Source organism: Chelonoidis abingdonii, chromosome 1 (assembly GCF_003597395.2).
Source record: "Chelonoidis abingdonii isolate Lonesome George chromosome 1, CheloAbing_2.0, whole genome shotgun sequence".
NCBI lineage: Eukaryota > Metazoa > Chordata > Testudines > Testudinidae > Chelonoidis > Chelonoidis abingdonii.
The window spans coordinates 101,695,343-101,721,962 of NC_133769.1; the positions used below are offsets into that span (position 1 = coordinate 101,695,343).

A 26,620-nucleotide genomic window follows, 5' to 3' on the forward strand; every position below is an offset into this window, starting at 1 on the left:
ACCTAGGGAGGTGGTGGAATCTCCTTCCTTAGAGGTTTTTAAGGCCTGGCTTGACAAAGCCCTGGCTGGGATGATTTAGTTGGGGATTAGTCCTGCTTTGAGCAGGGGGTTGGATTAGATGACCCCCTGAGGTCCCTTCCATCCCTGATATTCTATGATTTTTGGAAGGTGAGGCACATATCACACAGTCTCACAAGTTCCAATATAGGTCCTCCTTGCAGTCCTGGCTCAGGGTTTCTGCTTTGCTGGGCCAGGATGACTGCAGCCTCTTGTGCAATTTATGCCCTGGTGCCTTGGGCCCAGGGGCGGCTCCAGGTCCCAGCACGCCAAGCGCATGCTTGGGGTGGCATGCCGCAGGGGGCTCTCTGCCGGTCGCAGGCAGGGCAGCAGGCAGGCTGCCTTTGGGGGCATGCCTGCCGAGGGTCTGTTGGTCCCGCGGCTCCGGTGGACCTCCCGCAGGCGTGCCTGTGGGAGGTCCATCGGAACTGCGGGACCAGCTACCTGCAGAGCGCCCCCTGCGGCATGCCACCGTGCTTGGGGCGGCAAAATGTCTAGAGCTGCTCCTGCTTGGGCCCCTCAGATGTGCCGGGAGCACCCTGCAGCCCTGCTGTCAGAACTGGCCTTAACTGCTGCAATTCTGCCCCAGCTTCACCAAGGCATTGTTACCACAGCAATATCCTCATAAGCTGACTCCGGGGTGTGGTAAGTTGCCATGGTAACAAGGCAGCTTCCTGAGGCACTATTCCCTGTATCCTGATTTGAGCTTGCACACACACAAATGTAGCTTTGGGGAATTAGCGTCTGAATTCTTTGGTTAAGCTGGTCCTCACTTGCTTAGGCTGATGAGCCATCGCTGTTGGAAAGTGGAATTATGGCGCCTGGCTGGATGTTGCCGTGTGCCCAGTGAGGAGCCAGGAGTTAATTACAGTATGTGTGTGCCATGTTCTGGGCCTTTGTCACACATTGTGTCCCACACTCATGCCTTGGCAGGTGAAGAGGTATGTCTCCATTTCCCTTGGCTGGTGGTAGCCTTGTTGCCTGTTACCATAGCAGCCACCTGTGCTTCTGGGAGCAGCACCATGTAGCACCTGCTGCAGGATATGAGGTTGAGAGCCCGGAATCCCCAGGTACTGGAAAAAGGTCTGTTGGCTGGACACTCTCCCAGAAAAGACTCTGCCCACTGGCACAATCTGCAGGTTGGCAATGGGTACTACAGAAATAAAAATTCTCTTCTCTTCTGCCTTGAATTGTCACTTGGATCTTATCTGGTTAACAACAATGAAGCTCCCCAGCAAATAAATGGATATAGTCAGTGGAAGCAAGTAAAATATGAAAAATGAACAATTCTGCTAATTTAGTTTATCCTTCTAATTTGATTTAGTAAAAATTGTATTAACAAGCAGCATGGTTTGCTCCCACAGAGGTTAATACCTTGGGTCAACAAGGTCATAGGTTAAATCCAAGACTATTGAAAACACAAGGTAAATTCCCATTCAAATGACACATGGCACAAACTTGCAATGTGAACAGTCTAGAAGGAATTCAAGTTCAGTTGTTAATTTATGCAAGTTGAACTTTAACTCTTGGGGGAATTCTGCACAACTGTGCATGTGCAGAATTTATGTCCCCTGCAGATTTCTTTGCTTTTCTGCAGAAAAATGACTCTGACAGGGCAGCCACAAGAGCTGTCATTGACCCTTCCCAACAGTATGTTTTGGGTGCCCAGAGCAGCTTGCAGAAAGGTAAATCACTGTGGGGCAGGAAGCAGGGCTGGGAAAAACCATGCTGATGGCTCCTACCCTGCACCAGGCTCAGCAGCTAGTCCAGGCTGGGGAGGATGGGACTTCCTCTTCCCCTGAACAGCATCCGGGGCTGGGTCAGACACACCCCCAGAATTCCCCCTCCCGCCCCGGTTCCTGCACCACAGCTGCAGGGGGAGGGATCCCTGTACAGGGAGCTGCTCCCCCATCTGCCCAACTCCCATGCATACAGACCCCCTCATACCCAGACCCTCCCGCCAAGCCTCACCCTGCACCCAGACCACCCTGATGAGCCACCTGCACACAGATGTCCACCCAGCCAAGCCCCACTTCCCCAGCATCTAAACCCCCCGCTGAGCCTCCCACATCCAGACCCCCATGCTGAGCTCTATCCCCTCTACACATAGACCCCCTCCTGCTGAGCCCCAACCATCTTCACCTGGGCCCCCATGCAGAATCCCATTACCATCGCACCCAGAACCCCCCAACAAGCCTCTGTGCATCCAGATCCCCTCTTCACAGGGCCAGCGCTTCCATTTAGGTGACCTAGGCAGACACCTAGGGCACCAGGATTTGGGGGGGTTGGCATTTTGCCACCCTCGGCGGCAATTCAGCAGCGGGGGGTCCTTCCGCGCTCTGGGTCTTCAGTGGCAATTCTGCGGCAGGTCCTTCTCTCCCTCTGGGACCTGCCGCTGAAGTGCCCTGAAGACTGGGAGCGCGGAAGAACCCTCCTCCCCCGCAGAATTGCCGCCGACCGGGAGTGCACAAGGACCCCCGCCTAGGGTGCCCAAAACCCTGGCGCTGCTCCTGCCTCTTCATTCAGATCCCCCACTGAGCTGCCTGCACCCAGATCGCCCCACAGAACCCTCTCAACCCACACCTGGATCACCTCACATTAAGTCCCTGCACACTTGGATCCTGCCTTGCTGAGCCTTCCTGCCCACACCTAATACACCTGGCATGGAGGAGCAGGGACCTGGGGTGTTTCACAGTCTTTGCACTGTGTCAGGATTGGATGCAGCCTTACTATTGAGTCCATGTCCCAGCTGTGTGGGGGCAGCTGCACAGTGATTTCCCACTTCTGTGCAGCCAGTGGCCTATGCTCCCCAATGCCATGCTCAAGCCTCCACATTTATCTGTCAAATAAAATTTATAGACTTTTGCAGAATTTTAAAATATTGTGTGCAGAATTTTAATTTTTTTTGGCACAGAATGCCCTCAGGAGTAAAATTGGACATTATACAATATAAGCCAACAAGAGCTCACCAGTAAAATGTCAGCCTTTTACAAGGCATCAAGTATTTAACACAGGATACTGCCTTGGAGGAAATCAGCACTGATTTTAATTTCACATCAGAAAACAATTTCCCTTATTTTTCCAAAGTGAGCATGTTGCAGAGAAGTATACCCCATCCCCCTTTGAGGTGGGGAGAAGGGCATTATAGTCCCACAGCTGAGTGTGACCACCCTTACTCTCAGGGCAGTATTCTCAGGAGCCAGAGTCAATACAGCTGCCCTCCCTCACAGGACTGTGCAGCCTAGTGGCCAGATTCAATACAGCTGCCTTCCCTCACAGGGCTGAGTGTCCCAATGGCTAGTAGGGGATGGGCCACCACATGGGGTGTGGTGGGCAGAGTAGGGGAACCAGGCGTTCCCTACTCCACCAGGTCCCTGTCCAGGGCCCTATCAGCAGTGAGTGTACTTACCACTAGATCAGCAGGGATCCAACCAAAACATGCTGATTTAGTTCCTGGTCCTACAACTGGATCAAGGACTAGTCCCTTTGGGCTACTTCCTACCCTGTCTTCTGGCAGCATGGTCTCTGTTTCTCCAGGGTCTCCAGCCTGTGAAGCTCCAGACAGTTCTGACATCTCCTGGGTGTCCACAGGTAGCTGAATGTCTATCCAGATCTCAGCAGGCTTGGCCTTTGCAGACTTGGGCTCCAGCAGCCCCCAGGCAGGCAGGCAGGCAGGACGGAGGGAGGGAGGGAGCGAGCCTGCCTACCTGCCTGTAGCATGCATGGATCCCCTGTCTTTAGTGGTAATCAGCCCTGACTGAGCTGGGTTGCTCCCTTTTATACTGTCACTTCAGTTGGAGCATGCCCAACAGGGGCAAGGGGGCGTGGCTTCCTCTGTCCAAAGTATGGGATTAATCCCTCTTTGTCTAGTGCAGGACAAGCACACCCCGTCACAAAGCACTTGTAGGAAAATATTTGGATGGCAAATCACCTGAACGCCATATTGAACTGAGATAGGAGCATGCATGGAAAGGGTTACCTTTGAATACATTCTCAAGACTACAGTGCAGTCACTGGAGAATTAGGATGCATTTTAGTTAAGAGTCTTTAAAATCCAAAGAGTTTTAGGCTTTTTTTCATCATCAGATACAAAATGGCCCTCATTTTTCATGCTTCTAGGAGTGTTATATTTGATATTTTAACAGCCACACACATACAAATGAGAGTAAAATTCTTGTGAACATAATGCAGAATAGTATGTGCTTTATAGCATAACTCTCTGCAGACACAGGCCAAATTCAGATCTGGTGTAAATAGTTATGGCCATTTACAGCCTGGCTAAATAGTGCCCAGACAGCACAATTTGGTCAAAAGATCAGTGTAAGTAAATTGTATAGTAGTCACCCTAGGACTCTGTGTAAGAGTTTATGGTAGGAGTGTAATACATTGAATATAGTAAAATTTTGTATTCAGTTTTCATAAGGTTGCACATCTTGGTAACCAGGTTTTTGGCAACTAAAACCCTGAAAGATTTTCAGACTGATTTTAGACAGCATGTTTTGAGCACAGTAGCTTGCTGCTAACCTGACCTCTAGTGGTCACCATGTTTTACAAAATAATCAAGTTACTTGGAGAAAAAAAAGCAAAAAAAAAGCAAGCTCAATATTAGAAAATCCAAGTGTATAGTTTATTTTTAATTAATTTAAATGTGGTCTAATTTTGTCTTTTTTATAGCCATAATGTTGAAATCATGCATTTTAAGTTGTTTTATGGGTAACTTCACAATTTTGGAGAGGAATCTGAAAAGAAAAACAGACCCTTGTACAGTTCCATCTAAATTCAGAGGTATTTCTGGATCAGCGGAATAAAGCAACATTTCAGACTAGCCTAGGAGCATTTTCTCTGTCTACCTTTTACTTTGGTGAACACAACGATACTTATACAAGTTATTCAGCACTGTGGGGGGAAAAAACCCAAAGCACATGATAAAATCTACTACCCATTCATTCTTTAAGTCACAAATTAAACCAACATTGATCTGCACTGGTGGTTTAATTTTTGAGCCTAAACAGAACACTGTTTAGACCAGAAGTGGGCAAACTACTGTCCACAGGGCCACATCCGGCCTGCGGGACCGTCCTGCCCAGCCCCCAAGCTCCTGGCCCAGGAGGCTAGCCCCTGGCCCCTCCCCTGCTGTCCCTTCTCCCCCTCAGCCTCAGCTCACTCGCTCCGCTGCTGGCGCAGTGCTCTGGGCTGTGGGGCTGTGAGCTCCTGGGGCAGTGCAACTGCAAAGCCCAGCCTGACCCAGTGCTCTGTGCTGCGCGGTGCCAGCGGTGGCATCGTGGTAGCCCAGCTCCAGCCAGGTGGCGCGGCTGTAGCACCGCCAGCCACCGGTGCTCCAGGCGGTGCGGTAAGGGGGCACGGAGCACGGGGTGTTGGATAAAGGGCAGAGGAGTTTGGGATGGTGGTCAGGGTGGAGGTGTGGATAGGGGTCAGAGTGGTTGGGGGGAACAAGGGGTTGAATGGGGGCAGGGGTCCCAGAAGGAGGGGGGGTTGGATGGGGTGGCAGGGGGCAGTCAGGAGACAGGTAGAAGGGGTGGTTGGTTGAGGCAGGGTCCCAGAGAGGGCCATCAGGAATGAGAGGAGGGGTTGGATGGGGTGGCGCGGGTCCGGGGACAGGGGCGGTTGGATGGGGCAGGAGTCCTGGGGGGGCAGATAGGAGGTGGGGGTTGGGCCACAACCCCCTCCCCTAACCAGCTCTCCATACAGTTTGCGAAACCTGATGCGGCCCTCAGGCCAAAAAGTTTGCCCATCCCTAGTTTAGACAGAACCATAACTTTGAGGGATTTGCCTGACTCAGGGGGTTGGTAACATGATGCAGAACCTTTCCCTTGTAGGTCATTGCTTCCAACAGACTCCAGCTTTACAGTGCTAAAACATTATTACTAGGGCTGTCGGTTAATCGCAGTTAACTCAAACGATTAAAAATTAATCACAATTAATCGCAGTTTTAATTGCACTGTTAATAAAATACCAATTGAAATTTATTAACTATTTTTGGATTTTTTCTACATTTTAAAATATATTGATTTCAATTACAACACAGAATACAAAGTGTACAGTGCTCACTTTATATTTGTTTTTATTACAAATATTTGCACTGTAAAAATGATAAACAAAATAGTATTTTTCAATTCACCTCATACAAGTACTGTAGTGCAATCTGTTTATCGTGAAAGTGCAACTTACAAATGTAGATTTTTTTTTGTTACATAACAGCACTCAAAAACAAAATAATGTAAAACTATAGAGCCTACAAGTCCACTCAGTCCTACTTCTTATTCAGCCAATCACTAAGACAGACAGGTTTGTTTACATTTATGGTAGATAATACTGCCCGCTTCTTATTTGCAATGTCAGCTGAAAGTGAGAAGAGGCATTTGGCATGGCACTTTTGTAGCTGGCATTGCAAGGTATTTATGTGCCAGATATGCTAAACACTTGTATGCCTCTTCATGCTTTGGCTACCATTCCAGAGGACATGCTTCCATGCTGACGATGCTCATTAAAAAATAATGCATTAATTAAATTTTGTCTGAACTCTTTGTAGGAGAATAGTATGTCTCCTGCTCTGTTTTATCCACATTCTGCCATGTATTTCATATTATAGCTGTCTCGGACGATGACTCAGCAGATGATGTTTGTTTTAAGAAGGTACCAATGTAAGATTTCTAAAGATAGCTACAGCACTCAACCCAAGGCTTAAGAATCTGAAGTGCCTTCCAAAATCTGAAAGGGATGAGGTGTAGAGCATGCTTTCAGAAATCTTAAAAGAGCAACCCTCCAATGCGGAAACTACAGGACCCAAACCACAAAAAAAGAAAATCAACCTTCTGCTGGTGGCATCTGACTCAGATGATGAAAGTGAACATGCATTGGTCTGCAGTGCTTTGGATCATTATCAAGCAGAACCCGTCATCAGCATGGACGCATGTCCTCTGGAATGATCGTTGAAGATGAAGGGACATATGAATCTTTAGCGCATCTGGCACGTAAATATCTTACAATGCCGGCTACAACAGTGCCATGCAAATGCCTGTTCTCAATTTCAGGTGACATTGTAAATAAGACGCAGGCAACATTATCTCCTGTAAATGTAAACAAACTGCTTTGTCTGAGTGATTGGCTGAACAAGTAGAACTGAGTGGACTTTTAGGCTTTCAAGTTTTACACTGTTTCATTTTTGAATGAAGTTATGTTTTGTACAGAATTCTACATTTGTAAGGTCAACTTTCATGATAAAGAGACTGATCGACAGTACTTGTATGAAGTGAACTGAAAAATACATTTTCTTTTGTTTTTTACGGTGCAAATATTTGTAATAAAAAATAAATGTAAAGTGAGCACTGTACACTTTATCAGAGGGGTAACCATGCTAGTCTATCCCCCAAAACAATGAGGAGTCCAGTGGCACCTTAAAGACTAACAGATTTATTTGGGCATAAGCTTTCATGGGTAAAAAACCACTTCTTCAGATGCATCTGTACACATTGTATTCTGTGTTGCAATTAAAATCAGTATATTTGAAAATGTAGAAAACACCCAAAAATATTTAAATAAATGGCATTCTATTATTATTTAACAGTGCGATTAATTGCAATTAATTTTTTAAATTAACAGCCCTAATTATTACCATCTGTTGGGCTTTGTTATATTAGAAAGATAGCATTCAGCCCAGTTCTCAGTGGACAGGTGTCTTCATAAAAATCGCTGCTTGAATTTTACAATTGTGGTAGTCTCAACAGAGAGACCAGGAACGAACAGGCCAAAGGTGGGACCTTCAGCTCAGACTTAAGGCATGTTGGTAGGGTACTGTGTACCTTGCACCACTTCTGCCAGGATGACACATATTCTTTGGACAAATAAAACATCTTAACTCTTCAGGGCTAACAGTTGATGCCTGGGCTCTGTGGCCCCTCCCTCAATTGAGGGGGCCGGGTCTTGTGTTGCATTAGTGGCTGGACTCCACTCACCATTCCCAGTCATCTGATAGCCTGGCATCTTTCAAAAGCTCTATGTTCACAACAGAATGTAGTCTGAAGAAGAAACTCTTCGTAACCCGACCAGCTGGTGAGCACCAGGACAGCAAGGAGACACAGAGCCCTGTATAAGGGCCAATTCTACCTATAGTATTCTGGGTCTGCAGCTTCAGGGACCATCTCCCAGGGAGTCCAAGTTCTTTTATTCTGGCCTTCTATCTTGCAGGCTTTGGCTATTCTCGGTAAGGAGCTCAGAGTGCTGATCTTTGATCGTTTCTGGCAAGGGTACAGGTGCCTTTCCATTATACTGCCTTCTTCAATCAGTCAGTCCTGGGTGGGGGCAGCAGGGGCCTGCAGGTGCTCCGTTCCAGATTCTGAGCTGCATCTCTCAGGAAGTACAGCTTGGTGATTGGTGAAAGTAGCTTTATGCTACCTCTGCACTTCTGGAATTCTGAGCCCAGCCTCTTCTGACAGACTGGACAAACCTTATGGAATTAAGATAAACCTTACTGAATTAGGGTTAATACCTTTGAAGCCCATTGTGTTAAAAATGCAGTTGTGTATGTGTTATTGTGGCATTGTACGTACCTTCTCTAGGAGCAGGGATGCTAGTGTACGCCTCTGTTGTCAGCCCTTTGAAGCCACCCTCCCCAGAGACAGACGCATGCACTAGGTCAAACTGAATTCCCCAGGGACCAAGAGACACAGAAAGGGGGTTTGGACAAATAGCCTAGTTTTAAACTGGCTCAGGGCCTTCTTCCTGATCCAGCAAACAGGACCGCTGGTCTACGGAGGGCCCCAATCCTTAGGGAAGGGTTGGAAGGACTGGGTCTACTGAGGCCCCATAAGATTAGGTGCTTGCTTTGAGCTGCTGCTGTGATGAGCTTGTGATCACAAAGGAAACCACATGGATGGGGTATTGAAGGCCTGCTCCTGCCAGAGTCCGGGTGATCACTGGTAAGCTTATTAACACGCATGCAAGTTCTTTTATTGTTTTTAATGTTTTTGCTGCAGTGCTTTTTACTGTAAGATAAAGTAGGAAGTTCTGTGTGGGTTACATAACTGTGGCAACTACACCTGTTAACTGTCTCTAAAGAGAAAGCAAGCAGGTATCCATGGGCAGCCTGCCTCTGCTGGGAATAACATAGTGAAGGCAGGGAACTGTGCAGCCTGGAAACACCCCGTCAGAAGGGAGGGAGATGCAGGCCTCCTCCCAAGAGAGGCAACAACTGGAGAGCTGGAAGCATGACAGGGGTGCCCTTGCTGGACCACAATGGGGAAATGCAGGTGCTGTTGCCCTGAATTAGTGACATCCCCTGTGTATGTTAGAGCAATCTGTTGGGTTGCTCTATCAGCCCAGAATAATAGAGTGCAGAGTACTTCAGCCACACCCCTGCCTCCTTTTCCTACCCCTACACCAGGGGTTGCATGGGGAGGGAAGGGCAATATTCATGGTAAAGTTGGCTTTGAGGTTTTTTGATGGTGGCTGAGGTGTCATAAAAGGGGCTACAGCAGAGGCTAAAATTAGGGCTCTTCTAACAACTTAATCCCTGCAAGAAACAGCGTCCTCCCGTTTTAGTTCTGTTGCCCCTCAAGCCTGGGTTCAGTCCCAAAGGGAGAATGCTTAAGCAAACCATGAGCATGTGAAAATGGGTCCCAACAGAAATCTGCCACTAAACTGCCTTTTCTTCAACAATCACTACCTGCAACCCCGCTGCCACCCCTTTTCCAGCTCCCCCAGAGCCTCCTGCGGAGGTTGTGGCTCCAATGTTCCCCACAGCTCCTTGGGTTTGCACATGCCAGCTGTGGCGCCACATCTTCGTCAGCCTGCTCCTGGCAATGACCAAGATGGCCATCCATCAGACCAGGAGGAGGAGGTTTGTTGGAGGTAGTGCTCTGCGACTGAGGGGCCTGTTTCTGCTCCCTTGATGGTTCACATTTCTGGGTAGAGTTCCTCTGGGTGGCGTCCACCGGCTCCTTGGAGTCCTTTGAAGAGTCATGGGCAGAGAATGCTCTGTTCAGTGTCCCCCATGGGATCCCTGGTTCTCACCCTGTGACCTGCACTCCCATCCTTGTTTTTGCATTTGATTCCCCTGGAATCAGTTTCTTTCTGGGCTCTGTGGCTCCTTCCCCTCAGTTGAGGTGTAGGCTTTTAGTCTTGGGGGGACTTTGACTGGCTTTTCATGGGATTCAATAGGCACCCATAAGCCCTCTAGTAAAAGCATAAGAGAGACACGAAGCACTTAGATATCGCTTTTCAACTCCAACAGAATACTTTACAAACCGTACCTGATTAATCCTTACAGTGCCCTATGTACATGATGTACATTTTTGTGATGTGGACGCCTGTTCCACTCAGGGACTTGACTGAGACACCCAAAATCATTACACCCAAAGGGAGTTAGTAATGACAAATAAACTTCCTCCTTGCTTCCGGACATCAGTATGGCACAAAACTAAGACATCATCAGGTAACTGGGAGAACTGGGACAGAGGGTGACTGGCAATTCCTTCCCACCCTCTGCTGGGCCCACCTGTGCTCCAAGGGACGGTAACTTGTCAGAGATGAAAGTGCATTCAGAGAGAATGGGAGGCTGGATCTGTTGGACAACCTGAACCTTTCTGTCTAATCCCACTCTACAGCAGCTGGAGGGGGAGCTCCCACTCATGGTCCTTTACTGCTTCCTCCAAAATCACACGCAGGTCACCATTGCAGCTGCGGGCACTGGAATGATGCATCCTGCTTCATAGGCTTAAGGGACAACCCAGTTGGGATGCTCCCATCATCTTGGAAAGCTGGAGAGGCTATATAATACACCCTAAGCCCAGCTGCTCTGCAAAGGGGGAGGGTAGCTTGAACTGCCACCTGACTTGTTCCAGCACAGGTCCATACAAGCACATACCAGCTCTGCTCACACAGCTCTGTTCCCTGCTCTTGTACTCTCTGTCCCTGAGGTGTGCAGTTGAGGCTCCAGGTTAGTGGAGAAAGGCTTTCAGGTTCAAACACCTTCTACTGATCTAACCCTTTCCTACAGAGTGGGGCAAAAGGAATGTGTCCAGTTTATATAGTTGCCCTTTAAGTGATCCCCACCCCTCCGCTGCTTCCAAGTGAACCAGTCGTCTAGCAGCTTGCAGTGTGTGGCACAAGAGGGAACACCCATCCCCAGCACTTCAGCAGAGTTTTATTTAGTGGAAATCTTTAAATGTACAAAGAGAAGATCCAGCAGCAGCTACCAGCTGGAGACGGGAGCTGTTAGCTCCTGCTGACACTTCCCACAGGTTCAAGACATTGATCAGGGTGATCACAATAAGATGGTTCAGATGATGCCTGCTCTCAGCAGCGATGGCCCTCCCACTCCCCTCCCCTCCCAAGCCGTTGCCCGCTCCTGTTCTCAGCAGCCATGGCCCCCCTGCTCCTCTGCCACCTCTAGCCGCTGCCCACTCCTGCTCTCAGCAGCCTGGATCCCCAGGTTCCTCCGCCCACAAATGCACCACCACATGCTCTCCAAGGGGGTCAGGACGTTGCTTGTTTAATGTGCGATACAAAAGGCAAGTCTCCCAGTTTACATGGAATAATCAGCATGAGCCCTGGACCTGGCATGCTCCTCCCCTGCCACGTCTGCACAGGGCAGCATGCACTGGTTGTTTAAAGTGTTCTCCCCTTTCTCTCAGAGACAATCTCCTCTCCCCCCCGCCCCCATTCCACAGTGGGAACAAGGGGAGCCTTAGCTGGATGTCATGGGGGGAGTTAAGTCCGGGGGAGGGGGAAGACAGGGACTAAAGGAGATCCAAGAATCAAAGCAATTCACCTCAAAGCATTTGCTGAAGGCACATCTGCTCCTTTGCCCCCCTTTTCCAGAGCTGGATTGCACACACCCCTCCACCCCTGGATTTGGTACCGTTTGCAGCTCCATCCCCATCTCCAGCCATGAGATTCGGTACCTGGACTCTGTACGACAAAATCACACGGCCCCTGGGTGGGGTTCTGGGCCATAAGGGGCGTGTTGCATATATGTGCTTGTGCGAGAGGGAAACGAATACTAGAGGCCTCCCTGCTGCCAGTGCTCTCCCCATAAGAATCATTCCCCACCCCTGTACGTTCCACTGCAGCAGGGGATGGGCAGAGCTCAGCCCTGAGAGCAGCAGGGAGGGAGGGGACCCACTCTGGAGAGCAGCCTAGAATACAGCACCCCAGCTGGACGTGGGAGACAGAGCCTGTCAAAGGGAGCAGCCGAGCAGGAAAGACCCCAGATCCAGACAGCACCTGGTTCTCAGGACGGGTTACAGTGATTTCACTGGAAAGAAGGGTGGGGAGAGCCCTCTGCTTGCCCCCATCACAATAAGATACCCCAGGGCCCCCAGACTCGTCTGGTGACATCTCCAGCAGCTTCACCAGCGCCCTTCACAGGCCTACTCCGTGCTGTCCCCAAAATACAGCAATGATTAACTTAACCCCAAAGCAGCCTAAAATTGGTAAGGGGAGGGAGAAGTGAGAGGAGAGCAATGGGGGCATAGAGCCCTTCCTCTCCCAGCCCCTGGCAGGAATGGAGCACCACAGTGTGTCCGCTTGCTCCACAGCACACCAGTCCATAGGGTTCATAAGGCAAACATAGTGTCGTCTTCCTTCTCCTGCTTCCGGTGTGGACTGGAGGTGGTAGGTGGCCCTGCTCGGGGGCTGGGGAGTGCAGGCAGCTGGTCCGCCACCTTCGCTCGCTCTTCCAGGAACTTGTCGAACTCTAGAGCGGGAAGAGAGAATTAGAGACGAGGACGGGGAGGAGGGAGCTGGCTCTGAGAAGAGTTCAGGAGGAAGGAGAGGGGCTGGTGACTCTTACCTTCACTGGTGATGCCCTTTGCCTCTTCCGTCTCTTCCCCCTGGGAAAGGAGAAGAAAGACACATTGGGAAGCAGGCCTGAGCACCCCAGGTGGACACAGCGCTCCGCTCCACCGAGGCAAATGGGACTGCAATCCTCAACCCTACTGACAGGAAAGGGGGAGGTTTCTCTATCCCACTACCAGCAGTAACAGCTGGCAGGAGGGCAAGAAAACTCTTCACCCAGATCAGATTTCCCTGGAAGCCTTTTGCCAGCCTTGCCGTCTCCAGACAGACACTCTCTTCTTCCACACCATATGAGAGACCCCACCAATCCCCTTGCTCACAACACAGTCAGGAGAGCCTTGGTGACCTGGTTGCCCTGCTGTCTCTCAGCTGCCCCCTCCCAGCAGTGTGCCGGGGGCACACTGCACAGCCTTTCCCGATCCTGTTACCCACCCTCTCCCCTCAGTCAGGAAGTCCTGCTCCAAGACCCTGGCTGACTTTATCGGGGCAACGCACACATGTTGAGCTAAGCACGTGCCTCAGTGTTTGCAGAATCAGGTGGTTGGGCATAGTGGCAATCAGGAGACATGGGGAGGAGGATGGCAGTGTGGAATGAAAGAGCAAGGGAAGGTCAGTGGGGTGTGTTCTGAGGAAGGGAACATGAGTGAAACCCTTGCCCACATCGACCAGGCCCGCACTGCCACCTGCAAGAGCCTTGGACAGTCATTGCCAACACACAGGGAATTTTGAGCCTTTCCAGGGGCCAAAGGGGAGACAAAGTTCATTGCCAGCCCTGAGCAGCAAGTGAAATGCCAAGGAACCGCCCCCGTTCTGCCCCTCACTTACCACATCCGTGGAGAGCCACTGCTCAATGTCCTCCATGAAGCCGGCCTGGGGGACTGGGATCTGGAGAGGAAGGCAGAGAGAGGAATGAAGCAGAGAAAGGGTACGTCTACACTATGGGATTAGTCTGATTTTACATAAACCGGTTTTGTAAAACAGATTGTATAAAGTCGAGTGCACGCGACCACACTAAGCACATTAATTCGGCGGTGTGCGTCCATGATCCGAGGCTAAAATCAATTTCCAGAGTGTTGCACTGTGGGTACTATTCCGCGGGTGGTTCTGGGTAAATGTCATCACTCATTCCTTCCTTCGGGAAAGCAATGGCAGACAATCATTTCACGCCCTTTTTCCCTGGATTGCCCTGGCAGACGCCATAGCACGGCAACCATGGAGCCCGCTCAGCCTTTTTTTTTTTTTTACTGTCACCGTATCTGTATTGGATGCTGCTGACAGAGGCATTACTGCAGCACTACACAGCAGCATTTGTTTGCTTTTGCTTGATAGTGGAGACGGTTATCAGTCATTCTGTACTGTCTGCTGCCATTGTAAATTGGCAATAGGATGACGGTTATCTGTCGTTCTGTACTGTGCTGCTATCATGGGTGCCCCTGGCTGAGGTCGGCTGGGAGCGCAAAGGCAAAAATGGGAACATGACCTCCTGAGTCAGGTCCCCTCCTTTTATAGTATTCATAAATAGAGCAGTCTGCTAGAATCTATGGGGCCAAGTGTACTAGAGACACGTGCTTCAGAGAGCACAGGCTGCCATGTCGGATCCGTAGAATGACAAGCTGCATACCATTCACGGTGGGTTGCCCCTGCAACAACCCCACTCGTTGCTTCCCTCCCCTCCCCACACCTTCTGGGCTACCGTGGCAGTGGTGTCCCTCCCATTTTGGTGTCAGAAATTATAAGAATGCAGGAATAAGGAACAGTGACTTGTTAGTGAGATAAATGAGGAGGAGGCAGCCTCCACTGCTATCACAGTCCAGCAGAACATTAAGTGGTGTGGGGAGGAGGAGCCCAGCATCCTGCTGCCATGATAGTCAGGCAGTACAGAATCTTTTCTTTATCTGAAAGGGAGGGGGCTGATGGAGCTCGCCCAGTTGCTATGATGAGGACGGTTACCAGACCGTTCCTGTACCATCTACTGGGATGATCAGGAATCATTCTTATTTTTACCAGGCCGCCCGGCCAGCCTCACCTGAGGCCAGCCAGGAGACTTCACGGGCTGACGGTGACGACGGATAGCAATCTATATTGTACCATCGCCACCGGGAAGGGAGAGAAGCGATACAGCTCTTCACTGCTGGCAGCATCGCGTCTACTAGCAGCATTCAGTTAGACATAAGGTGACACTGAAAAAGTCAAGAAATATTTCTCTCCCGTTTCTTTCACGTGGTGGGGGAGGGAGTAAATTGACGAGCTATACCTGAACCACGCCAGATCAATTGTGTTGAACTACACGCACTGGGAGCTCAGCCAAGAATGCAAATAGTTTTTGGAGACTGCTGTGGACTGTGGATAGCTGTACCCCTCCGTACCCCTCAGTAACCCCTCCCTCTCTCCATGAGGGTCCATTTGATTCTTGGCTTTCCATTACGCTTGTCACGTAGCACTGTGCTGTGGACTCTGTATCATAGCTGGAGATTTTTTCAAAACACTTTGGCATTTCGTCTTTTGTAACAGAGCTCGGATTAGAACAGATTTGTCTCCCCATACAGGATCAGATCAGTATCTCCCGTACGGTCCATGCTGGAACTCTTTTGAATTTGGGACTGCATCGCCCACCCGTGCTGATCAGAGCTCCACGCTGGGCAACAGGAAATGTAATTCAAAAGTTGCGCGGGCTTTTCCTGTCTACCTGGCCACTGCATCGAGTTGAGATTGTGTCCCGAGCGGGTCACAGGGTGACTGTGGGCATACCGCCTGGAGGCCAATACCGTCGATTTGCGGCCACACTAACCCTAATCTGATATGGTAATACCGATTTTAGCGCTCCTCCTCTCTTTGGGGAGGAGTACAGAAACGGATTTAAACAGCCCTTTATATAGATATAAAGGGCCTCATAGTGTGCACTGTTAAATCGGTTTAATGCTGCTAAAATCAGTTTAAACGCATAGTGTAGACCAGGCCAAAGAGAGGATGTTTCTCCAACCCATCCTGGCACAATCTCTCCCCCTCCCACAAGGTTCAGAGCCCAGCCCCTTGTTGCAGTGGCCAATCCCACCACAGCTCTCTCAGCCAACATTTTATGTCTTCTCCCTACCCACTGACCTGCCTTCTAGCACGCAGGCCTTTCTGAGGGAGCTGGAGGTTTGAGACTGGTGCCGGGGCACTGGTCCCGGCCTATCCCCTTTACAGGGCTCATTCCCCTCTCCAGCACGGCTTGGTCTGGAAGGGCAGCGCTGGCTCAAACTCAGCCAGGCTGCTACGTCCACAGTGGTACTTTCCTGGATTCCCCTTGCTATCGCTGCAGATTCTGACCCAAAGAGCCTGAGATTTTATCTCCTGTCTGATGCCGTTCCACAGCATGTGACATCACAGCCCACCGCACTGCAGACAAGGGGGCTGTCACAGGTTTGGCTTCACATCCCTGCTGTAGGGTCAGATGTGAGGAAGAGGTGAGCCTGGCAAGGAGGAAGGCCCAGGCCTAACTGTGGCTTGCTGTGGTACATGATGTGCCAAGTTAAGCTGTGGAAATGCGTACAGGAGGGGAAACTCCTCAACAGTTAAGGTGGAGATACTTGACTGCTGGCTCCCCCACGGAAGTGGCTCTTTTAGATATGCTTTCGCCATTGGCCAATTCCACTATGGAAGGGGAGGGGGCCCTTCTTGTGGCTGGAGGTAACTAGTCACCCAACACCAGCCCAAAGCCTCAGATCCTTATCCCAAGAGCAAGCCCCAGGACCAGCTGAGAGAGAAGCAACAGCAGCTGCAGGTTCACCGAGTAGAAATAGGTGGTGGTCATTGGAGGCCATTGTCCCTTCATTTCCCAAATTCATGGAAACTTCCACAAGAAATGGCAAAGCCAAGCACAGCAGCAGCCCTCTCTTCCCAAGAACAGGTTCCTTCAAACCAGTCCCCAGCCTCTGGACAGATACTGCCGCACCCCCCCTGGTGTCAAGACGAAGCTCCTTGGGGAGGAGCCATCAGGTAGTTATCATGGTTGGCTGTGATTATGGAGGTTTCAGTCTGTCCTGAGTGGGATCCCCAAGGCCACAGAGAGTAGAGATTTATATAAGCAAACTGGACAGCGTGTGGGGACTCCCCAAGCCAGAGGTTTCTATGGGCTAGGCCCTGCTAGGAAGCCTGAAGCCTCAGCCTGAAAGGAGAAGTCCTGGGAGTGTATTGCTGCCCCAGGGACTGAATCTGAGACCTCTGGGTCTAAAATCATAAGCACAAGCCCTGCTGCTTGAGCTAAAGGACGAGGCTCAGCAGCTTCAAAGCAGTAGCAGCCTCAAACCAAATGACATGGTCCAGCTACTAGAGGGGGACAACACCCCACACTGGGTTAATGTGCACTACATACTCCCCAGTCCTGAGAATCAGAGGTCAGCAGCCATTCAAATCCCAGTGCTCATCATGCTGCCATCTCTGTCAGCCTAAGAAAGGGAACACCGGACCTGCGCACCTATCCAGACCCGGCCTTTTAGCTCAAGCTATAGATGCTCATGCTTTTGGATCCAGAGGTCCTGGGTTGAATCCCTACAGACTTCTCCTGGGGTATGATTACACCCGGTGAGGAGGCACAGCCTCTGGCTTCTTGCCTCTTAGTCTCTACTATCTGCCCAGACCAGGTCCCCTTCATGAATGCTGGGGTTTGGCCAGGTTCCTCATTGCTCAACCATTCTCCCATTGCCTGCTGGGCATGCCCAGACGCTGTGCCAGTTTCACACCCTAGCCCGGCAGCCCCGGCTCTCTTTGCTTTCTGCTGGCTACGTGCCTCCTCACCATTCCTTGCTGCACCATCCAGTTAGTTAGTGGGGCTCCATCAGTGGAAGTGCTAGGTTCCATCTGGTTAAGAGAGAGTCTGCACTGAGAACTGCTTTCAAGGCGGGAGGTTGAGGAGAGGATGGGAGCAGAGCAAGTCAACCCCTGACCTTCTAGAACTCCAGGAGGGTGGGGAGGAGGAGTCTACAGGACAAAGGAGTCCACCCTGCTCAGGGGCTTGGAGGAGAGGATATGGAGCCTCACACCACTCCAGGACCAAATCCAATCCAATCTGATCCCAGGTTAGCAACGACTAGAAATTACCACCATCATACTGTTTATGGATTGGCTTGCAGGAAATACCTTGGGAGGCTCTGCTCTAATGGACCTCATTGACTGGCACTCCTGTTGGGCAGGGATGATGGGGCCCATTACTGGTAGGGTGTGGAAAGCCCCACGGCCACTTACCGCTCCTGTGCTCTGCTGCCGGGCATCTAGGGCTCCAGCCAGCCCTTTGTTTGCTTGGGGGTCTTCGTATTTTACCCTGAAAGAGAGTAGCAGGTTAACATCAATGCATAGAAGCGGCAGGAATGCGCAAGGGGGCAAGCTGTGGAGGACTGGTCTTCTAGCGGAATTCATACATATAAATATTCAGGGCTGCTGACCACATCACAACTTGCTTGCTGCAACCCTTAAGATCTCCCTGAGAGATTTAGAAGATCTCAGATGTGTGCAAACCCTGGCTTGTTAGAAACACTATAGGTCCAACCCAAACACTGCAGCAAGATTGTGAGGTACCATAAGAAGGTACTGGGACATTATTGTGCGATGGCTGGGCCATCATCTTGGCCAACACCAAGGATGAAACCAGGGACCTCCAGAGTTAGAAGCTAGCGCTGGAGCTGAAGAGCCAGCCTGAGATCTGGAACAGACCGACATCCTCTCTGGACTGGGCACAGAGGGGAACACAATGCACACTGACCAGTGGGTTACAATGGCTGTACAATGGCCCAGAGACAAACAAAAACCTTCACCGACACAAGCACACTTCACCCACCTTACCCTTCCCCACGCAAACACATCCCCCCAAAAGACCCCACCCATCACACCCTCACTGAACCCACTGGCGGCTGAGATTCCACGGCCTGTGTAATGTATCAGGTCAGACCCGACGAGCAGAATGGTCCCTTCTGGCCTTAACACCTATGAATGTGCAAATACAATGACCTCTCCACACACAAACACATCTCACCCAAGATTGATCTCTCTCTCTCGCTCACAGACACACACCACCTATCTGCCTCCTCCTCTATGTTGCTCCCTCTCAAGCTGCTTGCAGTCCCCATCGCACCAGTGCAGGCCAAGGACACTAGCTCCTACGCCAGGAGAATGTAGCTACCTCGAATGACTTCCCAGCGCTGGATGCCTGTGAACTAGAGTGCTCCTGTCATTTAGCCGCTCTCATTGGAGGGCAGGGGCTTGGGCCACTTGTGCTCAAACTTTTCGAAGAAGTTCTTGTCGGTGAAGGGCCCGCTGTGGACGATGGCGTTGAGGATGAAGTAGAGCGCCGCCACCATGCCACTGATGAGGAAGAAGGGCAGGAAGGGCTTGAGGTGCTTCCAGAACTGCTGTGCCCAGGTACTCATGAGTCAGGGGGCTGGGGGAGATGTCCCAGCCCCGTTGCTGGAATCTCCTGCAGAGGCGCCCTGGTCCGACAGCAGCGAGGGAGCAGTTCAGCACAAAGAGAGGAAGATGCAGGGCTGGTGGCATAAGAAGCCTGAGTCAGCGAGTGCAGAGGCTGGCTGGCAGGAGAGCAAGTGCAGGAGCGGCGAGAGCTGGCTGAAGGGGGTGGCAAGGAATAAATAGAAGATGCCTCATTTTTGGAACGATCACAAGTCCCTGTCGCTGAAGGATCGGGTTATGCTGGCGAGGGTATGCTTCCATTCCTGCCCAGCCCCTAGATGGCCGTCCAGCACAGTGGGGGAAGGGAGTGCATTGAGCACGTGCCAGGAGGTCAGGTTTCATTACAAAATCAGGTGCTGTTGGCTATGATGCTCCTGCCCCATCCTGCCTCTGTCCATGCAGCTCCAGTGCATCCCATCTCTCAGCAGATGGCCCATTGAAAGCACCCTGCCCGCAGCACATCATGTGTACAACCTGTGCACCCTTGTCCTCACATGGTTGCTTTCAGATAATAGCCCAACCACGGCTTGGCACAAGTGACAGGGATTCAGATCCCGGGGTTAAACCTGCCAGTGCTAAGTGCCGTGCCAGGAACGTCCAGGAAACATCCAGGGACTCAGCTGAGTTTGCATGGGTGTCTGTATTCAAGCACAACCCCCACAATAACACGCGTCCCAGCAGCAGCAGAGAGAGCTAGTTACTAAGCCAAAATGCTTCCTGAATAGACCCAGGAACCAGGCTTTCTGTGAAAATGTGCAGTTCTGTCATGTCCACTTGGTAAGCTCTGCAGGTGGAACTGGCTTAGCAGAAGAAGCCGTTGGTGTTTTGACTCCAGTCCAGTCAGCACTGGCCACCAGTAGAAACAGGCAGGGAATTGAACCGAACCCGAAAACCAGTTCAGAAAAGTGTTTTGAGTGAACCGCAACAAACCCTGACCTGAAAACCTCTCAGTACCATTGAACCCGAACTGGAATTGAAACCCCAAAACCAAAAAACTCAGTAACTGCTTCAAAATAACAGGTTCAATAATCAGATGCTGAGGGAGCACTGGGGAGGGGTGTCATAAGTAGATAGGTAAGGTAAAGGTTAATTTTCTTTTGCCTGTAAAGGGGAACCAAACACCTGACCAGAGGACCAATCAGAGAACTGGAGTGTTTAAAAGTCAGGGGCGGGAATTTGTATACTCAGGGTCTTTGTTGTTTCCTCGGCTATGGGTAAACAAGCTTTTCTTCTAACTCCATCTTATCTAAGATATTCTACTAAAAGTCTGTGAGTACAAAGGAAAGCAAAGTAATTCGGCTATGAGGAGCTTTGTGTTGTATTTACTGTGTGTGATTGCTGGTATATTTAAATTGGCTATTTTTTAAATCAGACTGGGTTATTCATATTTTCTTAAGTAGGATTTGGAATCTGGGGTCCCCCCAGGGAAGGGTGGTGGACACCAGAGAGAGGAAAGGGGGGTCAGGCCCTATCAATTCCTGACCTGGTGGCAGCCTATCAGATCTAAGCTGGAGATTAAGCTTAGAGGACTTTATGCTAGTACCTCATATCTGAACTCTAAGGTCCAGATTGAGGAATTATACTATGACAAGGGGAATGGTAGGGAAGGGTACTGAGCAAGGGTTTGTCTTGGCTGCACTCTTAAAGGGAGGGGGAGAGACTACACTTCCCAGGAAGCCATAGGAAGAGATGAGCCGAGAGGGAGGACGGGGAGAGAGAGGTTCTGGGATTGGTAGTTCTCTTGGCTGTTGTGCCCAGGTAGGGGACTGCCCATGGAAGGGAACTACAACTCCCAAAACACCTCCCTCCCCTCTCTGTCTCTTCCCTCCTCCTGCTTGTTCTCGCTACAGAAGGCAGTGTAGATAGGGCATTTTATGGGCTGACATTCAGTTTGTCACCTCAGAGGTGAAATATGACCGAGTTCTGGAGGATGTTGTATTAGTGTATGCAAATAACTTGTTTAAAAAAATCAATCATTTTTTTACAGTGAAAGAAATATGTATCATTTTATTCTTTTGCTAGGCGCTACAATGCTAACATTAAGAGTGCGTGACCTTAATCCGCAGGAATGTATTTGAACCGGTTCAAACAGGTTCAATGTTGTTGAACCGGTTACTGAACCATCATTCTAAGTTAGTGCCTGAACCGGAGCCAAACTGGATCAGGGGTGCCAGAATGGGGGCAGGGGCCATGCCCCCTCCCCACCTTTTACCATCTGTAAGGATGAACAAGGGGGGAGAGGAACGAGGGGGGGAAGGGTCTTGGAGGGAAGAGGTGGTGCAAGGGCGGGGCCTTGGGAAGAAGGGGCAGGTCCTTGAGGGTGGCATGGGGCAGGGTCATGGTTTGGGCACCTGTGGCCTCCCACTTTTAGGGTGCTTCCGCCACTCCTGAGCTGGAGAGTTAGGAAATATCGATGAACATGAACTAGAAATGAACCAGAATTTTTAACGGTTTGACTCCCTGGAAACAGGACACTAGGCTAGATGGATCAAGGATCTAAACTCGTACAGCAGGGTACGAGATTCCACAGAGTACTGCCCCACCTAGTGGGGTGATTTGTATTCCTAACCCTGAGCCCTACTCCTCATCAGCAACACTCCAATATCGACCAGCTCCACTCAAGGGGTTAATAAACTCCACCTCACTTGGCTAAAGCTGCTAAGAATCAATCAGCTAAAGCTGTAAGTTATATTTCCAGAAGCAGTGTGAGAGGCAGACTGGGCAGGGGAAGGATCAATCCCAAAGACAACCTGGGTCTGCTGCAAGGAACACACGATGGTACAACATGCTCCTGTGGGTTAAGGCCTGGGAGCTCATGGTTTTAAAACTTGAAGCACAGGCACCAGAACCAAGATGAACCAAAGAGCGTGGCTCTTTGTCCCCCCCAGTGGCTAGTCCGTGACAGATGCTGAGTTATGGAAGCTGAGCTCTTTAGCTGAAGTTGCAATAGTGTACCTAGTGCTTACACAGTGCTTTTCATCAGCAGATCTCAAAGCACTTGACAAAGGAGGGCAGTGAAATCATCTCTTCCTCTTTTACAGATGGGGAAACGACTTACCCAAGGTCATCCAGCAGGCCAGTGGCAGAGCTAGGAATAAAACCCAAGTCTTCCGAGTCCCAGTCCAATACTCTATTAGGTCACATTGCCACCCACAAAGTACTCATGGTTTGAGATCTAGAGGTCCCAAGTTCAATCGCCATTGCTGCCAGCCCACCCAGGGAATTGTGTTACACAAAAATTCAGACAGCACCAAGGAGGCAGAACCACTCCAGTCCCACATATCCATTCCTTATTGCCCAGCCCAGCAACTCTCTCTGTGACCAACAGGCAAGTGACATACAGACATTCCTTCTCCCATCCCCGGGCAGGGCGTAGCAAAGACCTTAGGGGAAACAGCTAAGAGCAAAGTGATGAGAGCAGAAACCCTGCCCCACAATAGTACATGGAAAGAGCTAGCTGCCTCCTCAGCCTCAGGACTCTCAGGAATGATTAGCAGCTGGGAACTCAGGATCCTCAACTCAGGTGATCCTTCTCCTCCCCATACCCTGCAATGAAACACCCTCAGAGAACATGAAGGGGAGCAGAAAACAGGTGCCGCCACTCACTCTTTGCGCTGCTCAGCCAGCGAGCTGCCCCGTGTCAACGCGAACATGTCAAACTCTTCCTCCAGTTTGCCGGAGCTGTTTAGGGACTGCAGCCCTGCACTGACGCTGCCGGAGCCCAGATCTGCGGGGGCAAGAGAGGAGCAAGATATATACACAGCACAAGAGAAACACCACAAGACAGAGAGTGGGGGCTTGCGCAGCTAGTTTGAAAGCTTGATGCTAATTAAAACAGGTCCAACTTCTGCTTCAGGGCCCCCTTCCTCTCCTTCTGGGCAGTGGCTGCAGGGGAAAATCCATCTCTATGGCTATTCAGTGGATGCATTTGGATTTCAGACAATGCCCCTCAAGAGCACCAGATTCACCAGCTTATTGCACTGATTCCCGGGCGATGCCCCTTTAAGACAGTGAAGGCAGGGTGAGTCATACCCTAATAATTACAAACAATGCATCTGATTTTCCTCGCGCCTCCTGTCTCCAGAGCATTGTACAAACATTAGCTAATTGATGCCCCCACATCCCTCCCTGAGGAGCTCCAAACCTAGGAGGGGTCACTGCTTGGTTACTTACTTATTCCAGCCAGCTGAGAGGAGAGGCTGTTGGCAGCTTCAGGCGGCTTGTCTATCAGAGGTGCACTGGGCCCCGTATTGGTCCAACTGTTTTCCACCTCAATTGGGACCTTCGGGGAAAGAGGAGAGTTATTTTCTACTCCTGCAGCCTGGGTTTAGCCCTCACTGATCCCTGCCCATTTTGCTCACCACATGCATCTGAGAGGGAGGCCCTCCTTAGCAAGAGAGGTAGGCCACAGGGCCTCCCCGCTGCTCCTTGCAGGGAGTGGGCTCTGAATGGTGTCAAAGCAAATTTTCCCTAGGTCACCATCCTCCTGTTTCTCTTAGATGCCAGCAGATCAAGTGCTAGCTCAGAGGCCATAACAGTGCTGATACTGGTGCGTCTTATCCTTTTCTATCCAGGGACCTGCCCCTTGCTGAGTAATACACGACGAGTGCGGTGGTTGCTACCCCGACACCCGTCTGCCGTTGGTCCAGGAGTCACAACCCCCAGGTTGAGAGACCACACTGGATACCCACATCACTGCCCGCCCTAGATGAGACGTTGGGATTGGGAATGAAATGTTCTCCCACATGCCAGTGCAGGCCAAGCCAATGCAGCAGACCAGCTGGGTTTCAGAGCAGTGCTTACAGCTTGTGAGGAAGGCATAGCAATTCTCCCTCCACCCAACCCAAAAACCGTAGGGCGTGGAGGATGCAAACCAGACTTCAGTACATTCATATCTGCAAGACGCCCAGAAACCTGCATGGGAAGGGAGTTCAGAGTTACCTTAATGGGCTGGCCAGCCCGGAGCCGCTCGAACCTGCAAGGGAGGGGTGAAATGAGACTACTTTCTATGGCAAGAGCTTTTGTGGCTGCCAAGCATTTCAAGTAATTATTCACCCTGATCCTTCTGGCTTAACCCCTCACCCCAAGGGCTGGCTTGGCCTGCCCCATCACACCTGGAGGAAGGAGGGACCCCCGTTTGGGGCCAGAGTCTGACCCAAGGTAACAGATCCTAGAGGAAATCCAAAGGGGGCATGTCCTGGGGGATTGCACAGGGAAGTATCTAATGCCCCCCTGGAAGTATTCCCACCCCAATTGACCCAGGAGTAGCTTTTTTTTTTTTTTTCTCCAATGGGAGGGGGGAGAATCCCCTTGTTTCCTTCCAGGATTCATTCAATTCTCCTACTAGAATTACAGGAGGGGCTGGTGGAATGTCGGAGAGTGGCCAATGCCTCTGCACATGCTAGAAATCTGGATATCTACCCTCTCTGTTCTGCTCAGCAGCCTTGTGACTTGGGGGCCTGCTCTGAAGCCTTCCTATGTAGCCTGAAGGCAGCTCTTTCCTCCTGTCTGCCCCTTCAGGGCTGGGCTGCAGAGATCTCTTTATGTCCCATCAATAACGACACAAAGCCGGGCATCAAAAAGGGCCAGAGATGAACCAGCACAAGTTGGAGCAGAGAGACCCTGCATTTTCTTGAGTAGGGGGAAGATGGTGGACCCGGGTTGATAGGCTTTGCCGGTTACATTCACGGAAAGACAGAGACATGGGGCAGAATGGGAGCTGCCATGGGAGAACGAGCCAGTGGCTTGTTCCTTGGGAAAGAGCTGGGCTGCTGTGTGAGAGGCAGGGAGGGAGAGGACGATGGCGCGGGGCTTCAGGGGTACCGTTCGTAGCGCAGGAACACGTTGTTAAGGTTGTCGTTGACGATGAGCAGCTCCTCCGTTAGCTGTTCGTGGAGGATACGGGGGATCAGCTCCAGCACACGCTGCTGCATCGCTTTACATGTTCGGTTCAGTTCCTGCCCACGGTAAAAAGAAGGCACCACAACTGTCGGGCCAAGGACACGGGGTAGCCTGAGAGTTCCCAGCGTTCAGGGGTCTGGGTTTAATAGTCGAAGACTAATGGAAGCCAAGCCCATTGCGTGAGGGGCTTGAGGGGCTCTTACAGTTACTGGCCTGGTTGGGTCTCCCAGCTGGAGAAAGCTAAACCTGGGCCCCTGGTTAAGTAGAAACACTCAATTTCCCAGTCAGAAATAGACAGTCAAGCCCCTTGGAGACTATTCCGTGGCCTAACAGCTCCCACTGGTGGGCAACCTTTCCTTGCAGTTCAGACTAAATTTTCCCCTTTCTTAATTTCATTCTGTCACTCCTCATTATACTCCATGACAGCCCACCCTAAATAATTCTCTCTGTAACATGCCCAGCCCCCTCGCAGCTAAGTGCAATTTCTCTCCCTGCAGGGCATGAACATCACTGAGTTCGCTGAGCCATCACTTAGCTGAGCTCTCCGTATTTCTCTCTTCTCCCCTGACATCTGCTGGAGATTCCTTACCTGAAGGAGTTCAAGGTCAGAGGGCTCAGCCTGTCCAGGCACCAGCTCTGTCAGCATCTCAGACATCACCTTCACGTTCCCGTTCACCACTTCCAGCTCGCTGCGCAGCTTCCCAATCTGCAAAGGCAAGAGGAAAGTGCTGACCAGGATCCGACTGCCCACAGCCTGGGCTAAGGAAGGCTACACGGTTAAGGACTAAGAGAACTGCTACTGCTGTAGACTCGACTCTGACTCTGGTTACAGTCTCAGGAGCTCTACCAACTGGGAATTTTCTAGGCCCTCTAGTTACTATCTCACGGGGCTCCACTTGCTGGAGATAGAACCCAGGCAACCACCAATACCTTCCACCAGGCCGTGTTCCTGCATTTTATGGGTTGGCACAAGCTGCTATTGTGGTCCAGGTCCCTCTTCACAGCCATTCAGAGAGTCTCACTTGCAAAACGAACAGCGCAGGAGAACAAAATAAACCTCAGTCCGAGGCTGAGCCTGTGCTGAGTGCCAGAGGCAGCTAATGAGCCTCAGTGGTTTGTTCACCTCCCATTAGTGCAAGGGCACTAAGTCCGCTAGAAGCTGGAGAATTCCTTCCTTCTAGGGGAAGGAGGTGAGAATCTGATGTCATGTTGAGTCGGTGGGAGTGTGGAGGGAGCAAGGACAGGGAAAGGGGTGGAATCACTGGCTTCCAGACACTTCCTCCCCGGGCCAGAGCTGACAGCCAGGAGTCATTCATACAGGTGGAGGAAAATCAGCTGGGAGCGGGGCAAAGAGAGATGAAAATGAGGTACTGGTTGAGCAAACTGTTGCCATGATGAGACATTGAGG

At 50.8% G+C, this 26,620-nt stretch overlaps 1 protein-coding gene across 1 annotated transcript in view; it reads right to left on the bottom strand.

Annotated features, from left to right (window-relative positions):
• Positions 1 to 11,542: 11,542 nt before the first annotated feature.
• The window catches only part of TOM1 (target of myb1 membrane trafficking protein), a 29,304-nt gene continuing 14,226 nt past the window's right edge, over positions 11,543 to 26,620 (bottom strand). Inside the window, exons 7-15 of the mRNA XM_032774900.2 lie at positions 25,802 to 25,918; positions 25,135 to 25,268; positions 24,253 to 24,286; positions 23,485 to 23,593; positions 22,918 to 23,038; positions 18,097 to 18,172; positions 13,699 to 13,758; positions 12,869 to 12,908; positions 11,543 to 12,772 (exon numbers count right to left, since the gene is read on the bottom strand). Coding sequence (XP_032630791.1) covers positions 12,633 to 12,772; positions 12,869 to 12,908; positions 13,699 to 13,758; positions 18,097 to 18,172; positions 22,918 to 23,038; positions 23,485 to 23,593; positions 24,253 to 24,286; positions 25,135 to 25,268; positions 25,802 to 25,918 — 831 coding nt within the window. The 3' untranslated portion in view covers positions 11,543 to 12,632. The remainder of the gene's footprint in view (positions 12,773 to 12,868; positions 12,909 to 13,698; positions 13,759 to 18,096; positions 18,173 to 22,917; positions 23,039 to 23,484; positions 23,594 to 24,252; positions 24,287 to 25,134; positions 25,269 to 25,801; positions 25,919 to 26,620) is intronic.